Source organism: Xylaria bambusicola, assembly GCF_022495145.1.
Source record: "Xylaria bambusicola strain CBS 139988 unplaced genomic scaffold F5B22scaffold_10, whole genome shotgun sequence".
NCBI lineage: Eukaryota > Fungi > Ascomycota > Sordariomycetes > Xylariales > Xylariaceae > Xylaria > Xylaria bambusicola.
This window is the reverse complement of record NW_025953563.1, coordinates 72,927-89,627: the sequence shown is the minus strand read 5'-3', so window position 1 is coordinate 89,627 and position 16,701 is coordinate 72,927. Positions and strand designations below refer to the sequence as shown.

Sequence of the window (16,701 nt, the reverse complement as noted above, 5' to 3'; positions counted from 1 at the left end):
AAGTGATTCCACGCCATCGCTGCCACGGGCCATCCCGCTTACTAGTGCTATAGCGTTGAAAGATAAGGGAGTCGTATCGTATGTATCGAGAGCGACAAGTCAGATGAATAATCAGAATGATTATCTACATGCCTACGTTAAGGCCAATCAGTTTCCTAAACTTGAGGGAACATGCAGATCTGAGACAGACCTGCGCGCTCAAGTACACTACACTACATAGGTGTACGTCATGATAATACCAATCATATCGATCCAACGAAGACCAAGGTCTAGACCTGGTGAGACCTGGTGAGACATGTTGACGAATGAAACGTACCTAACTACTCTGGCCTTACCGCTGCATCAACTGCGAGGTGAGCAGATCGTGTAACATGCACACCTTGGTCAAAAGCTAATACCTGCGAAGTAGGAAGTATGTCTTAGTTTTGTGGATCGTCAAAGACACTACAATCCACTACGCATGCAGAACACTTACTCGTTACATGCGCAAAAGGGTTCAACCTCTCGCGTCACCAAGCTGGTCATGCTGTAGTATGTGGACGCCCAAGCTTACATGTACATGTAGATATTGGCATCATTCGAAGCCGTGGCCCATTGTGGGGTAAGCATGCCACAACCCCTTGTTGGAGCCTCGGTAACTTCGGCAGGGTCACTGCCAACGACTTCTCCAACTCGTCTTAGCTAGCTCAGTTCGTCCATCTCATCGCACGATTCGCTCTCCTATGGCGAGATCGACCTGCAATCCACGTGAATAGAGACGAGCTACGTGCCAAGCTCTGCTTGCTGCTCTACCGTGTCTACTAGTAGTACTCTTACATCATATTCCACTCACTTGTAGGCTTCTCTATTCATCATGTCACGTAAGTTCACCTCTCTCTCTCTCTCCTCCTCATCAACAAGAATACCAAGTGAGACTGACTATGTCTAAACAGTCGCGACTGTGGCGGGTGCCGCCGTGGGTGCGCTCGCAGCCGGCATGTATCTCGATGCACGGTTTTTGGTCCGGAATGATCTTCGCCAGGGAAACAAGGCGCTCGCCGCATACCTCGGCATGCGCTATATCACTCAGAAGGCGCGCGAGAACAAGCTGCTCCTGTATGATAACGCATTCGAGGACCGGGTGGGGACGCCCGCCGGCGACTATCCGTGTCTGATCTTTGAGGGCCGGCAATGGACCTACACCGAGTTCCGCAATGCGATCCAGCCAGTCGCCAACTGGCTTCTCAAGGATCTGGGGATCAAGAAAAATGAGGTAGTAGCTCTCGACGGAGGCAACACACCCGAGTACCTCTTGATCGTGTTCGCATTGGAGGCCATCGGGGCCGCGTCCGCCCTGCTAAACTGCAACCTCACGGGCAACGCGCTAGCGCACAGCGTCAAGCTCTCTACAACGCGCTACCTTATTGCGGATGAGCATGTTCGGAACCTGGTGTCCCCTGTGGAGTCCGAGCTGAAGGATTCGGGGGTTCAGACGGTCTACTACAGCCCGGCATTCATAGAGACGCTTAAAGACACCGAACCACTGCCCAGGGAACGTCGCATGAATCTACAGCCTACAGAGATAGCGAACCTTCTTTATACTTCGGGCACGACCGGTCTACCCAAAGGTGTCATCCTTTCACGACTTCGACCTTTGACTTTAGGCAAGGGCGTAGGTGGGTACTTAGGTCTGAAACCGGGTGACCGCATGTACACGTGCTTGCCGCTATACCATGCCTCAGGGCTAGGGTTATGTACCATGCCATGCTTCTTTTCCGGCGCTACCGTGGTTTTGGGTAGGAAATTCAGTCATTCTAAATTCTGGCCCGAAGTCCGCGAGTCGAAGGCCACGCATATCCAGTATGTCGGCGAGCTCTGCCGCTACCTTGTCAACGCACCGCCCAGCCCGCTCGACCGGGGCCATAACGTGAGGATGGCGTGGGGCAATGGCATGCGGCCTGATGTGTGGGAGCGCTTTCGGGAACGCTTCGGCATCGAGTGCATCAACGAGCTCTACGGCGCAAGCGACGGCATATCCATCACAACCAACACCAATAGAGGTGATTTTTCGCGGAACGCTGTTTCTGTGCGCGGTCCATTGTGGCATTTACTCAACCGCGACGAGAAGCGCATTAAAGTCGACCCTGACACGCTAGAAGTGATCCGAGGGAAAGACGGCTGGGCCGTTGAGGCGAAAGCAGACGAAACCGGCGAGCTGATTAACAAAAGTAGGTCTTTGGAGATAGAGTTTCAAGCCAAATGCTAACTCCGCACTATCACAGTGGACCCGAATGCCCCTGACGTGGGCACGCCCCAATACTTCGGCAACAAATCGGCCACAGTGAAGAGGCGGATAACAGACGTATTCAAGAAAGGCGACCTCTGGTTCCGATCCGGCGATCTACTAAGACTAGACAGCCAAGGACGCCTATTCTTCGTCGATCGGCTGGGGGATACCTTCCGATGGCACTCGGAGAACGTATCCACGAACGAAGTCAGCGACGTCATGGGCAAGTTCCCCCAAGTAGCCGAGACCAACGTATACGGCGTGCTGGTGCCGAACGCGGATGGTCGTGCCGGCTGCGCCGCTATCGTGCCGACGGACGACATCCTCAACGGGAAAGAGCTCGACCTCACCTCGCTAGCCGAGCACTGTCTCGCCAGTCTCCCGCGGTACGCGGTGCCGCTGTTCCTTCGAGTCACGAAGAGTCTGGATTATACCGGCACGCACAAGATGCAGAAGCAGAAACTGCGCACCGAGGGCATCGACGTCGCCGCTATTAAGCAGTCGTCGAGCGACGACCAGATGTATTGGTTGCCCCCGGGAAGTCAGACGTATGTCCCGTTCGCCGAGAACGATCTTGATGCACTCAAGGCGGGGAGGGTTCGGCTGTAACGTGTAATGACCGGATGCCCATGGCTTGAGAAGAAGAGCGTGATGATTAATGACCTTTCGCCGAGACGAGTTAAACGAGTTGAAGACTGTCTATGTTAGACTAGATGATAATGCGTGCCGTGGTGTGGTTTTAGAATGGCGACGTGAATACAGGGGTTGGATACGTAGAGTTCAGCAAGAAGCAGCATACTAGCCTAGAGTCTACACAAACGGGGCAAAGGGGATCTTTTCTAATGGTATCTCGCCATGTTTCTGAGACCAGTCTACAGGTTTTTCGTCTTATTAAAAGCATTACTTGTCGTGATCACGCGAGGCAGAACCCCCGTCCAGCTTTAGATACAATATCGCCGGCAGGACCCCATCGTAACTGAGCAAAGAGACGACGCTGCCTACCATGCTGACTATTAGTTATTGTTTGGTGTTGTCGTAGTCCTGTTATTGTACGTTCATTGGGTAAATACGCGAAATATGAACACATAATGACCCAGTAGCACTGTCTTGCGAGCATGGGGATAATCTTGACTTTGAGTGATACGAAACGGCTTGTGTAACTAATTCAGTGGCGTGAGGAAGGCAAATAGCCAGACAAGGGCACGTACTTTTAGAAATAAGGACACGCAATAGCCGCTTTCTAAACCTGTGTGTGATCGGACTTCCGTTTAGGTGGCGTGCCCAATAGACGTAGGAAGTTGACATGTGTAATATGTTTCACAACGCAGGGGGAACCGGTTAAGGCGTTGCAGCGAGTTACACTTGTAAGGCCTCAACTGGGAAACTAATTATCCCTTTCTACATGGAATCATGAGGTCCAGTTATCCTCTTTCAGTGTCTAATGAACAAGCACCGGAGCTTACCGCAGTTGGTCTATGTCCAAGCCTCTGAATAGTCACGTTTTGAATAAGGTACTTTCTCACCAAATCGTGTATTATTAAGTTTGGTCATGATATTATTGGAATTAAGACTATGCTAAGCTCTCGCTTCTTGGTAAACATCCAAGTAGAGGCTGGCGATTGATGTGGAAAAGTCATAACGAGATTAGGGTAGAGTTCGATGAACACCAGACCGTAGACATTTCTTCTCAGGATATTCAAGTGGTGTTGTCGCCGTGGTCGAAATTGGCACCCCAACGAGGGTAAAGGCCAAGCTGTGCAGAGATGTTCGTACTGGTGTAAAAGACCATCTGTCCTCCATGCTTGAGCACAACCTGAGCCTTGAGGGCTTCGATGAGGACCATCGTGTCAGGATGGCCGATGGCTCGATCTATGTCGACAATGTACGCCAGTGGGGCATGGCTCAATATGGAGAATAGTCTTTGGCCACCGATGCGGCTCATGACCTCAAGTTTGCCGCGCCAGTCGAGATTCATGTTCTCTAGGTTGAAGAGAACCGCCAGTTGGTCTACCAAGGATGCCAAAACCTCGGCTGGGCTATTGGCGGAGAGATCGGGGACGGCGATGATTACAGGCTGTGCCCCTGTATTATACGGGCCGAATACCTTGGTGTAGGGATAGGCATGTCTCACAGCCTCGCGGTATGCCTCTTCTAGTCTTGAAGCCGCTGACGGCATCACAATAAGAGTTGTTTCTTCAGAAGGCCGGTCCAGGAAGTCGATACTAGGTGGAATGACACCCCATAGCGCTGCATATGGGTCCCCCTCCAGCCGCAAGGCTAATTCGTATATATTTGGACATTCTTGAACAGCCTCCAGGAGCGAATTTGGTGGCATGGCGATTGATATTAATTTGGTGAGGCTGAGTTGAATGTCTTGAATTGGAAACGGTAAGCTGAAAGACCAAGGAATTTAGACTTGCATTCTTATTTTGAACTGCTTGTGTATAGCCGCTGTCAGATGATAGACGAGGTGGTACTTAAGGTCATGGGGAAATTCGAAGACCACAAAACATCCAGGTTGTTAGCAAACACTCTCCCGTTGGTTGTATTACGTGGATGATAATTATAGTCAGTTGTGATACGCACTGTTACATCCCTGGTATCTAGACCAACCCTTTGCTCGTGTACAACCAATACCCAAGTAGAGGAACATTATCGCCACATCAACCAACTCGAGATCACTCATGTGTTAATTCCCGCGCAAGAATGAGATCGATGATAGCATAAGAAATTCAATATTACACGACTCATAGAATAATTGAATACGCTGCATAGCAATAATCTGTAAACACGCTTTTTGCCGTAGTATTCATGGCTCTCGACAGTGCCAGGTCCAAACAGAATAAAATAATCGTCAAGAAGAAACGCTCGTCGAGGTAATAACTTAAGTCCTTTCAATCAGTCCCATAACGAAACGATGTATTGTTTAGGCTTAAAGGACGAAGGAAGGTGAGTGGCGCATCTCGGGATCGAAGGGGTGATAGCTTGGACGGACGATAAAAATGAGCTTTCCTCTATCTTTAAATAGGCTGACCAAGGCATTGACAAACGACTGAACCTTTTGACGTTGCTCGTCATCTCTTTGATTCCAATCGTGGTCAATTCCTGAGACGAACAAGATAGGCCGAGAAGCATGAAGGAAATGACGGAAAGGGTTGGTGCGAACGCCAGCGCGAACCACACCATTACTGGCGCCTTCGATGGCTCGAATACATTCATCAGCAGTAGCGTCGAACTTGACTTTTATTTTTCCGTGGGTAAGACGTGATAACACCGCGATGGATTCTCTGACTAGACTGGTCCAAGCGTCCCATGATCTATCGTCATCATGTGGACGCTCGCGGATCACCTGAATAGAGTTATGTTTTGAGACTTTCAAATTCCATGGAAGACTTAATAGGGTGTACGCAGCTAATTGTGTAGCCATATCGGAAGTCGGGTCAGACAGTGGGCGCAGTTTTATGAAACAGACTCCTGAAGATTTTGAAGCGATAAAGTCATCGAAACGTCGTAAAGAAACGCCCAACCACCATGATACCAGACGATGGAAAAGACTATGCACCATAACATGCCTGTATACATCAAAAGGCTCATCTCCTCGCCTGATCATTGCCCACATTTCTGCCTCACCCGGGGCTTGGTAGTTTGGGGCCTGATTATCCGAAGACATGGTGTTCGAAGTTAGTGAGCAATACGATGACTCAGTAAGATAAAGAGGGGTCAATAGTCCGATACGAGAGAAAAGTAATGCTAAGAAACGAAGTGAAGGTCCGATATGTAAACGTTCAGACGGAAGACTGGTCTGTGCTGATTGGATGCAAGCGTGTCAACCAAAGCAACTTGTCGAGCAATAGCTATTATGATGGCAAATCAGTTGAGTAAACATTCGGTTTAACGGAGGATCATATATACTCACGCTGGGCGTATTTGATGACCAAAAAGTGCTATAGATAGTACTCAGAGCGCGGGAATAAATTGTTAATTACAGTTGATGAGAAGAGGAAATGGACGAACCGACAGGCAACACTGAAAGTTGGAAAAGGGTGGACTTACACAGAGCACTCTAAGTAGGTGCAGGAGGTGGCGAATGGGTCAATCACGGCTATTACAATCGCCAAAGTCCTTCCATTGTTTTAGAGACGGCATCGAGACCTAGAATCGGAGGTAGTTACGGGCTTCGAAGACTAGACGTACAGTCAGCAAGTACTGCTGGCACGTCATTAGTGACCATCAATTGACGGACGTCGTTCTTACCATCATGTCGATTGAAGTATCACGATCCCTTCCAAAGCTGTTATGTAAACTAAGCTTTGAGAAATGATCAAGTCCAAACCATGTAGTAAGAGCGTCTGCTCATATTGCCGTGACCTGTATCCTCAAAACAGAAGTCTAGAAGGGGCACAATTCTTTCACTGGGGATTTGCACGAAAGGGTCTTTAAAAACACAGGCGTTAGTGATCAATAGTCACTGACTTTTTGAATATCATTCCCATCTTCTCATGACAGTCAAACTTAGAAAATATACACGCTCCGGGGCAATGACATGAACATGAAAACGAAGGACCGTGTGCGATGCTGCGCCTGAAAAAGCCCAGACCTGAGGTCCTATTCCATCATACAAAAAGCCGACGTTCGAGACTATATTTTGCTCGAACTATAGCAGCTCCTTCAAATTGTCATGTTACAATGGTTGAAACTCGCTCATCGTGTTACCAACCAAGGCGTGAGGCCCTATAGGATAGATACAAAGGGAAAAGAAGTCGCTTATGTATGTGCATATGCAAAAAAGGCCCAGAAATAAATAATATGGCAAGCGGTCCAACAACCACGGCGTTTATGAGAGGGGAACATAGGTCACCTCTCCAGTCGTGGCTGAGGCTGCCACCCATTTATATAAGCCATCAAACCCACACCAATTAGAACCACTCCTATCATTGACGTATATGGGATGCTGTTAATGAAAAGTTGATTAGGCGCAAGGGTTCCGGAGGGTGCTTGTGATGCAATCGGAGTTATCGTGGTAGTCTGTGATAGGGCGGGTTCATCAGGAGAATCCACGGACACTCGCCGACTTGGCCTAGAGCTTGGTGATGATGTATTCACTGCCTCTGAGCCAACGATTGCTTCGCTTTCCTCGACCGCATCTTTGCTTTGTGTGCCTTTGAGCATGGTTTCCTTTTCAAGAAGTTCTCTTGCCTCAGCATCTTGTCGAATCTGTAATGCCATTTCTGCGAGAGTCTTGCGCTGTGTATCTCTCTCAGATTCCGCCGTCTCTGCTCGCCGCCTAAAGATATCAAGCTCTTGTCGGAGATCCTTGATTTCTAGTACCAATGACTCTATTTGAGCGTGGAGCTGAGTGGCAGACGCCTCGATCACGCCGGCATCTGGTGGCGCGGCTTTATCAGCGTCCAACATAGGGGTGTCATTGACCTCTGCCGAGTCGATTTCTTCACTAAGGGGTTCAAAGGCCGAATCGAGTGATGTTTTTCCTGCTTCTAAATCACCGGATGGCGCCTTAGCAACACCGGATGATGCCTCTTCAAGGTGTTTTTCTAGCCGTCTAGCCAAATCTTCTGCAAGCTCGCGAGCCTGTCGTTCCCGATGAAGCATTTCCTCTAAGTCTCGCACCCGTGTGGTTTGTGATTCAATCTCCTTCTTCGCGTTGCTCAAAGCCTCTGTCAGCTGTAAGATTTGGCTCCCATTACCTTCATGGCGAACTGGTGACATGTTTGGAGGATGAGGTTTAGCGCGTTCAGTGATGCCTCGTTTTAATGCGGGCAGGTCAGGTTTCTCAGGTAGCGGTTGTTGTGGCGGGGGGGCAGGAGGATCAGAGAACCTAGTCTTGTTGTCTGACCTAAATGACACAGCTCCGCCATTGACGACAGGTTTGGAAGGCTCGGGGACATCTGCCTTATCGATATCCTTGACATCTTCTTTGCTAAGTAAAGCATGGACGAAATGATCAGTCCTTCCTAGATCTTGAGACTGAAGACGAGCGTTTCGCATCTCATTCTATAGGTTACGTTAATGGACCGCTGAGAACTTCAAGGGCACGGGAAAGCACCTACCTGGAGCTTCTTAACAATCTGTTCCGTACTTATAGGTGAAAAGAAAAAGCCACGTTGATGGGGCATCCCATTCGTCTGGGGGCCCATCATCGGCCCTCCTTGGACCATGCGTCCATTATTGGCTATGGATGACTGACTCCCAGTTCGCTGACGTAATGGCACCGCGTTTTGAGGACCCATCATCATCATTGGACCATTCGTAGGGTCTAGATCTCCAAAGTTGACATCCAGCAGATTATTCGCGGCGCTGTAGTATCCTGCATGTTCGACCTTGGCGGCAACCTTGTGATGAACAATAGTCTTCTGGTCCTCACTCACAATATCAATACCAAGTTCTAAATGATCCCCTGTTTGCAACTCGTGCGGATCGGATTCCCGATTTTCTTGGGATAATCGCGTGCCGTTCACAAATGTTCCGTTGGACGACTTGACATCTCGAATCCATATTTTCCCTTGGCGATCCGCCCATATCTCAGCGTGTTGGCGGGAGAGCACTTTGCTGTCAAAAAAACCATTCACTGGGGTAGGCACGGTCTTCGCATTCGTTTGGCGACCAATCCGAAGAGTATCAGGAGCGAACGGTACTGATATAGTCTTGCGCTCAAAAGTGCCGTTGAGTGACAAGAGGTAAAGAACAGGGGGGTTGCCGCCGACAGGTAAGGATTCGACCATGGGCCGGGACATGGTCTGTTGGGCGGGTATTTGACCTTGGGAGGGTACGATAGGAGGTGCTGCGTGTAAGGGTCCAGACCCGTTAAGCCCATTCATCAACTGGGGTCTTGCAGCCGCCATGCGAGCGAAATCGGTCTGAGAATCAGGCTTAGGATTCGGCCAGGGACTCTTGGACTGGGGTCGTTTGCGTTGTGCAGCAGTAGCAGCATTAGGCCATGCGCCCACATCTCCAGCCGCGGATCCTGGAGCAGAACCGTTGGATGGCGTGGTCGAGGTGGCAACGGTAGAGGTGGAGCTTGCGGACGAAGTCGATGATATGGAAGATGACGAGTTATTTCGCTGCAGGCTCTTTCTTGGCATGAGCACGCGGTTGACCTCATCTGGATTCATAATCTGACCAGCGTGACCCCCGTTCATCCCGTTCACGCCCCAGGCCGGCCTGTTGTGTTGGGTGAAGGTGGGCGGGCTCGCGACGGCCGTCATGAGGGAGGTTGGCGCGGTAGCCGGTGCGACTAAGACGGAAGAGCTGAATGTGGCGAGTAGGATTCGGCAAAGAAGCTACAAGTGGTTTTGCAGGTGCCTAGTAGATGGGCAGTTCGGGCAAGGGTCGCGGTCGTGTCGCTCCTCTGGACCCGTTGAACGAGCGGTAGTTTCCAATCGAGTTATGGCATGCGGGACGCGCAGGACGCCGGCGCGGGCGGTCAAACGTCACTCCCGGAATATATCGCGCAGTTACACTTGATGGACGAGATGGTTAGCGAGAAGGGCCGCAGACAGATGTATGAGAGGACAAGAGCAGTCGTGGTATGGGAGATGGCGAGCAGTTGCGCTGCGAATTGCAGCATCGAATGCGCGGCTGCGGCCGTCCGGGCATCGGAGTATAACATACCAATCGACGAGTATTGCAAAGGTATATGATGCAAGATACGGCTATGGACGTCGTGGTGTCCCCGTCGCGTCGCGATCGTAGCGGGCTGTGGCAAGTGCGTGCAGTCGACCTCGTTAGAGAGGAGGTTGTTCAGAAATCAATCCGACGACGTTGCTAAGCGCCCTTACCGAGACTGGACTAGCGTAGAGGCCACGAGCCATCCCTTAGACCAGCAGACTCACATCCTATTGGGCAAGATTTATGGAGCCAATTCCTTTACTTACTTAATGCTGATAGATACCTAATCGACTGGGGAGAGTTGTGAAGTTATGCAGTTATGCGTGACTCAATCTTGACCCCATCATCACTTGGCTTAACCTGTTGTTTCAGAGAAGCTTACTTAATTACTTAATGGTTACATGTAAAACGAAACACATTGTCAAGTAGCCCATGGCAAGTTTTCTTTTTATGATATGGATGGTCTGTTCTGGTTTAGGAATACCTACCTGGTACACTGAAATGTGGCGTTGCACAGCCATTAGTTTTGCATCCAATGCTGTACAATGGCACCTACCCGCTTGACAGCACCTATAAATACTGGGTTAAGAGTGACCTAAGCCACAGTTCAATAGAGCTCTATTTAGCCACCATGTGCTGCAGGGCTCAGGCTCATTGATTTCGCCCATTGTAATACCTACTTGCGGGCTGTCATCGTCACTAACCCGAGGCAGTGAGAGCCGCGCCAAGATCCGGGGAGGCTCCAATCAAAACCGCATCACATCACATCACCCTAACCCAATCCCTCGAACCATTTACCCAGCGAAGACAAAACCCTGGCGCCACCCAGTGTGACCACTCAACTTGCAACCTATCGCCGGGCCCTCAGTCTTTAGCTGCCTAGCGATCGCCAGTCGAGACTCGTCGCCCCGTCCTCAACCTGCTTCGGGCAGATAACCAACCCTCAAAATGCCACCGATGCCAGCGAACCGCGGACCGCAAGGCCCTTCATGGACCGATAAGTGTATGCTACCATAACTCAGTCTCTCGCTGGAGATCCTCGATAGTCCGGATTAGACTGACGGCATTGCTAGTAAGAATGGGTGCTATGATGGGAGGCAGTAAGTTTGGGAGCAATCCGAGTTTGGATAACTCGTCCATCGCGAATACCGCTAACACTTACGAAGCTGTCGGCGTAATTATCGGCTTCATATTCGGTTTGTCTACCGCTCCCTTCAGTTCCTCACCCTTCCTGACACTGATTCCTTCGTGTAGGAACCGTCAACATCTTTCGATATGGCGCTGGTGCCAACGGCGTTTTTCGTACACTTGGGCAGTATATGGCGGGCTCTGGAGCTACATTTGGGTGAGTGTGACAAGCAACACGAGGCCCTCCGCCTGCTATAGAACTATGAGCTAATCATGTATCAATGTAAAGATTCTTCATGGGGATAGGTAGTGTTATAAGAACCGATGCGTCGCCCATCGCAGTCGAAGCCTTTGCTCGTGCGCAACGACGACCCTTCATAATGGCGGCCCAGCAAGCCTACCGACCCCGCGAGAAATAAGCCCACCTATTACCCTCGTCTACATGTAGTCAGACCGATTCCACCCTTAGCTAGAGATGCGCCTCTCCAATTAAGCTCACTAAGCATGGAATCGACGGTCTATCGACCCCCTGTATAATTTGTAAAACAGATACAACCATCTATTCCAACTTGGTACCGGTCTCAATCTTGTGGGGTTCAAGATCAAAAGCCTTTTGTTCGGCCTGGATGAAAAAATTGCACTATTTTATATATGCCGTACTGTACATATGGAGGCAAGCTTATGTGGTGCCGCTCGGCATGTTTATCACCAACCCCTAATATCACGATGATAGGCACAATTTTGAGTAAGCTGTCTCATGCTTATAGTGGGCTTATTCATAGCACTATGATAGCTAAATCCACTCCGGAGGATATGCGGATATTTAAGTAAAAAAAGAAGAAAATATTACATCACAATGTTTATAGAGCTATCCCGCTTACAACAGTGAGAATCTAAGACAGCGCAACAAATTAACTCGCCGCCCTTCGGTTTAGACTGAAGGAAAACTCCTCGACCTTCTGTCTACATCCTTCTTGAGCTCTACGTTCATTTCTCAACTCCTATTCTAGGCAGAACCAAGAAGTAAGCGCTCTAAAAAAGAATGGCGTTGCTCACGTCATGTAAACAGGTACTTATAAGTAAGTAGGCAGATGGTGTTCGGCTTTCGCGCCCGGCTGAAGATGCAAGTAGGTACGGTTACCAACAACCCTTTCACCGAGGCTACAGGGCGCTCCCGATGCCTTTTATTCTCAGCCTATCAATTTCTCTCACCTGATGCGTCCAATTTCCGGCCAGACTTTAGACTACGCCACAATTCGGGGCAGGGTGGGATTATCCTCCAGAAAAAGGCTGACAAAAAGCAAAACCCAACATTCCATGACGCAGATCCCTAGCCGACACTTGCCCTCAGGCGCAGGTTTCACTGCTCTCCCGGCGCAGTACCGTACCATCGCGGCATCGCTCCCAACATCTCCGGCAATCTGCCTTGGCATTGACGTGTTGCTTACGAGAGAGAATTGACCGCATGAGTGCGCAAAAAAAAGCCACACTGATTGACAGCTGAGAGGCTCAATAACAAGATACGCTTCTCAAAAAGCTATGACCTTAAAATAGTCACATACCGAGCGCTTGGGACCAGAATAGCCGCCCTTGTCCAGCTCTAGGGTCATGTTCGTGTCATTGACTACTTGCGTATGTTAGGCATATGTGAGCTAGGGGTTCTCCTGCATGCTTGTCTTAACGATCAGAAACCTGTCTTGCTTGATTGGGAAGTAGTCATAGAGGGCGCAACGACCGGAGGAGCTAATCGGAAACAATACACTTATCTACGTACCTAGGTTGTGTCGTTTCTCAATAGGTCTACCTACCGCAAGTCTGATCATATGTCCTGCGCGCTCTATCTTGTTGCTTGAGGACGCCTGGTGGCTGACGGTGGCGGCTGAGAACACCCCCCAACAACCGCCCGTGATATATCATTGTCATATTTAGCCCACCTTCTTCGGCCATGAAAAGACACTACTGTATACATCAGCCGAACCCCCACATAGCGCGGTCTAAATAAGAGGTTGTTGCAAGTCGATGAGCTATAGGTACCTGAGTTATCGTGATCATAAGCCACTGAGGTATAGGGATAAGTGCTATGTGAAACCACAGGGTAGCTCTTCTCCACTTGGTAAGTTCGGTATCATGAGAGATAATGTGAGCAGTACAGCAACGTTGAAGGGCTCGATTGAATGATAGAATTCGAAGATGTTGAATCTGAGAAAGTTGCCTTGACCGCCGAGACTTGTCGTCTGACGCCTAGCTTTTCCACATCCGATATGGGTGCGTTCATATGTCACGATGGCCACGAGGCCTACCTCGATCTGCATGTTGGTGAGTGTCGCAGCATGTGTCACAGCAAGCCTATCTTTATTTTCCAAGCCCTAATCAACAGGATCGTCAAAGATCCTGTCTAACCTGTTCATGTCTAGCCCGCATCCATGTCACCCATGTGCCCATTTCTCAGCTCTGCGGCAAGGGGTTCGACGAACCTAGCCCGGAAATCATGATCTCGTATACCAACAAGGGACTTTGTGATATCGTCATGTCTAGTCAATGGCCGAAGGGGTGCCATGCAGTTCGCTAGCGCTTAGGATGCATATGCCAGTGTTACGGTAGATAATTGAGGAGATGTTGGTGGCTCCCTCTCCGCCACCGAACACATCACCGCATGTAAGATCGCCAGATATCTAAATAGTGCCCTTAAGTCTCAAGCGGCCAAATGTCTTGGTATAGCAAGGTCGAGCCCTTGACAACTAGGCATACTGTACACCGCATCCTAGAAATTTCTTCAGCCGCGATTACTGATAGACCTTATAAGAAGACGCTCTGTATCTGCCACCTACTCATGATTTTGGGATGCACATTTCCTCTCTTACTCGCTAGATTTTCTTTAGGTGTGTACTCGTCGGTTCATTACCGCCGCCATATTATCTCCCCCTTACTCTTTCTTTTGTTATATCCTTAATTATTGTGCTCGTTCGCGGCCGTCCCCTCGTTTACTCAGTTCATATGGAATTCTTGACAAAGTTGACTTGTCTCGTTGCCGCATTAACCCCCTCGGCACAGGACGGGTAAGTCTTTGTCTTTACTCAGGTCACGCTCCGGAGTACAAGCATTTTTCATTGATAAACTAATCATGAATAGAAAATCATCATGGGGTACCCTCAACGCACCTAAGCTCCCAAAGTGGATAAGCAACAGCTCAAAGAGTTCTATCACGATCCCATGGGGCGACAGAACATCAGGCGGCAGTAATCCTTATACCCAAGCACCATTGACTCATGTCACTCGAAAGTACGACTTCAATATTAGTCGTGGCATGATAGCACCAGACGGATATGAAAAGAGTGTAATCCTCGTTAATGGACAATTCCCGGGTCCTCTGATAGAAGCCAACTGGGGTGACTATATCGAGGTCACGGTCCACAACAACATTCTAGATGGGCCTCCCGAGGGCACAGGTATACACTGGCATGGTTTTATTCAAACCGGGGCTCCATGGCAGGATGGAACGCCAGGAGTATCTCAATGTCCCATAGCGCCCGGCAAGAGTCTCAAATACAAATTCCGGGCTGAGGTCTACGGCTCTTCATGGTATCACTCCCATTATTCAGCCCAATACTCTGGTGGTCTTTTCGGCCCTATAGTCGTCTATGGGCCAAGGAATGTCAAGTACGATATTGATCTGGGACCGATCATGGTCAATGGTAAGTCAACGGCCACGCTTCAACTCGCTGCCCCAATTCAATTAACATTTATATAGACTGGTGGCACGAAGACTACTACACAACTGTTAAGAAAGTGATGGCGCCTGGTTTCCAAGGTCGTATAAACTCCGACAACAACCTGATCAACGGACGCATGAACTTCGATTGCACGAAGGTCGTTGCTGGAGACACGGCAAAGTGTACCAATAACGCTGGTCTTTCTAAGTTCAAGTTTCAATCTGGCAAGAGCCATCGTCTTCGTTTCATCAACACAGGCTCCGAGGGGGTCGAGCGCATATCGATCGACAACCATGTGATGACCGTCATGGCCAACGATTTCGTCGAGGTTAAGCCTTACGATACCACTGTCGTCACAGTCGGCGTCGGACAGCGCGTCGATGTCGTGGTCAGGGCCAATGGTACTGCGAACTCAGCCTATTGGTTGCGGTCAAACCTCACCTCGTGCTCTACTGCCAATCAGCCTTTCGCCCTCGCAGCCATTTACTACGAAAAAGCCGACACAAAGGCTGCCCCTACCAGCACCCCGTGGAACGTTCCTGATCCTGGAACATGCGCCAATGATGACCTGACCATCACCCAGCCTTATTATCCCATAACCCTGCCCGAACCATCATGGACTCAAAACATGGACATTGGCACATTTAGAAATGCCACGGGAAGCCTATTATGGACGTTTGGGGTAAGTGTTCAACTCATTCATTTCACACTTCGATAATGATTTAACGAACTGGGGATTCAGGGTGTGAGTGCTAGGGTGGATTACAACGACCCGACGCTCCTACAGGTCAAGAAGAACGACTTTCAGTTTGAGCCAGACATGAACGTCATTAATTACGGCACCAACTCGTCAATCAGATTCATCATCAACAACCCTACTCCAGCGTAAGTCTTCTAATTCATATGCCAACCCCTATAAGCCGCCACGGCGCAATATACCATCTAACACGTCCTTACAGACCACACCCAATACACGCCCACGGCGTAAACATGTACATCCTCGCCGCAGGTCCTGGAAACTACAGCGGAGCAGCACCAATACAACCCACGAACCCCATGCGGCGTGATGTGCAAATGGTGCAACCATTCGGGCACACCGTGATTCAGATTGACTCTTCCAATCCAGGCATCTGGCCTCTCCACTGCCACATTGCATGGCACGCGTCGGCGGGCTTCTTCTCGCAGATGGTGTTCCAGCCCGACAAGATCCGCAACTACAACATCCCGAGCTCAGCCGCAACGACATGCAACGACTGGGAAGCCTTCACGAAGAACGTCGCGCCTGACCAGATTGACAGCGGGCTGTGAGCGTTGTTGCCTGCCGCCTCCATCTATTTTTATCTCTGCCTTGTTAACCTCCGTATTGACCAAACATCTAATCAACCACGTTTCCTTGGCGTAGTTCTTGGGCGGCGCATGAATTTCTTTATATTTCTTATACCCCCGTCACTAGACCAACCCGTCCACTCTCACTGCTCACTGCCACTTGCATGCATTAATCTGTTGGGAACAATGTGGAATCCCATGCCCTCGCTCCTGAAGGATCTGGAGTTGCGGAGGAGGAAGTGTCACAAGTCCTGTTACACCATATTATTTTCTCGCATTTATGTTCTTTGCATATACTCGCCTGCCTGTCAGCCATATTACAACCAACCCCCATTGCATTTAAAATTCCATTCTCCGGACCTATTTTAATCATTGAATTTGTCCACACATTTTTATCCAACTGGCTATGCCTCCAATCCAAGTCACAGCACCAAAGCAGATATACTTAGGGCGTTTGATAATAAAACAGGGCGCAATGTTATAGACAAAGTCTCAGACCTGTATAATGAACGTGGGGTTAATGAGACGGGATAATTACCTTTCCCCCTTCTTTATACCTACTAGTTCCTCTTCCCTCGAGATCACCAACCAATCGCATTTGTCTTTGCCTCAGTCGTTAAAAAAAATAAAGGACAATACGAGGGG

The 16,701-nt window shown here is 49.5% G+C and overlaps 6 protein-coding genes across 6 annotated transcripts; 3 read left to right on the top strand and 3 right to left on the bottom strand.

The window, feature by feature from the left end:
• Nucleotides 1-413: 413 nt before the first annotated feature.
• On the top strand, nt 414-3,027 carry F5B22DRAFT_32957 (fatty-acyl-CoA synthase). Its single transcript, XM_047970795.1, has 3 exons — nt 414-860; nt 933-2,207; nt 2,262-3,027. The coding sequence occupies exons 1-3, from the start codon at nt 854-856 to the stop codon at nt 2,873-2,875; spliced, it is 1,896 nt and encodes a 631-aa protein (XP_047832987.1). The 5' UTR covers nt 414-853; the 3' UTR covers nt 2,876-3,027.
• An 871-nt stretch (nt 3,028-3,898) lies between these two features.
• F5B22DRAFT_32866 (uncharacterized protein) lies at nt 3,899-4,864 on the bottom strand. Its single transcript, XM_047970788.1, has one exon. It carries the CDS (start codon nt 4,599-4,601, stop codon nt 3,963-3,965), a length of 639 nt encoding a protein of 212 aa, XP_047832986.1. The 5' UTR covers nt 4,602-4,864; the 3' UTR covers nt 3,899-3,962.
• A 1-nt stretch (nt 4,865) lies between these two features.
• Nucleotides 4,866-6,685, bottom strand: F5B22DRAFT_32896 (uncharacterized protein). Its single transcript, XM_047970790.1, has 3 exons — nt 6,521-6,685; nt 6,183-6,450; nt 4,866-6,120 (listed from the first exon to the last, which is right to left on the bottom strand). Exon 3 carries the CDS (start codon nt 5,934-5,936, stop codon nt 5,199-5,201), a length of 738 nt encoding a protein of 245 aa, XP_047832985.1. The 5' UTR covers nt 5,937-6,120; nt 6,183-6,450; nt 6,521-6,685; the 3' UTR covers nt 4,866-5,198.
• A 376-nt stretch (nt 6,686-7,061) lies between these two features.
• F5B22DRAFT_32874 (uncharacterized protein) lies at nt 7,062-9,624 on the bottom strand. The gene is made up of 2 exons (XM_047970789.1): nt 8,335-9,624; nt 7,062-8,278 (listed from the first exon to the last, which is right to left on the bottom strand). Exons 1-2 carry the CDS (start codon nt 9,487-9,489, stop codon nt 7,121-7,123), a joined length of 2,313 nt encoding a protein of 770 aa, XP_047832984.1. The 5' UTR covers nt 9,490-9,624; the 3' UTR covers nt 7,062-7,120.
• Nucleotides 9,625-10,302: 678 nt separating this feature from the next.
• On the top strand, nt 10,303-11,941 carry F5B22DRAFT_597045 (reactive mitochondrial oxygen species modulator 1-domain-containing protein). The gene is made up of 5 exons (XM_047974282.1): nt 10,303-10,895; nt 10,966-10,992; nt 11,059-11,088; nt 11,147-11,237; nt 11,310-11,941. Exons 1-5 carry the CDS (start codon nt 10,841-10,843, stop codon nt 11,437-11,439), a joined length of 333 nt encoding a protein of 110 aa, XP_047832983.1. The 5' UTR covers nt 10,303-10,840; the 3' UTR covers nt 11,440-11,941.
• Nucleotides 11,942-13,885: 1,944 nt separating this feature from the next.
• Nucleotides 13,886-16,300, top strand: F5B22DRAFT_32771 (multicopper oxidase-domain-containing protein). Its single transcript, XM_047970769.1, has 5 exons — nt 13,886-14,076; nt 14,150-14,712; nt 14,769-15,412; nt 15,473-15,615; nt 15,690-16,300. The coding sequence occupies exons 1-5, from the start codon at nt 14,015-14,017 to the stop codon at nt 16,036-16,038; spliced, it is 1,761 nt and encodes a 586-aa protein (XP_047832982.1). The 5' UTR covers nt 13,886-14,014; the 3' UTR covers nt 16,039-16,300.
• The last annotated feature ends 401 nt before the right edge of the window (nt 16,301-16,701 follow it).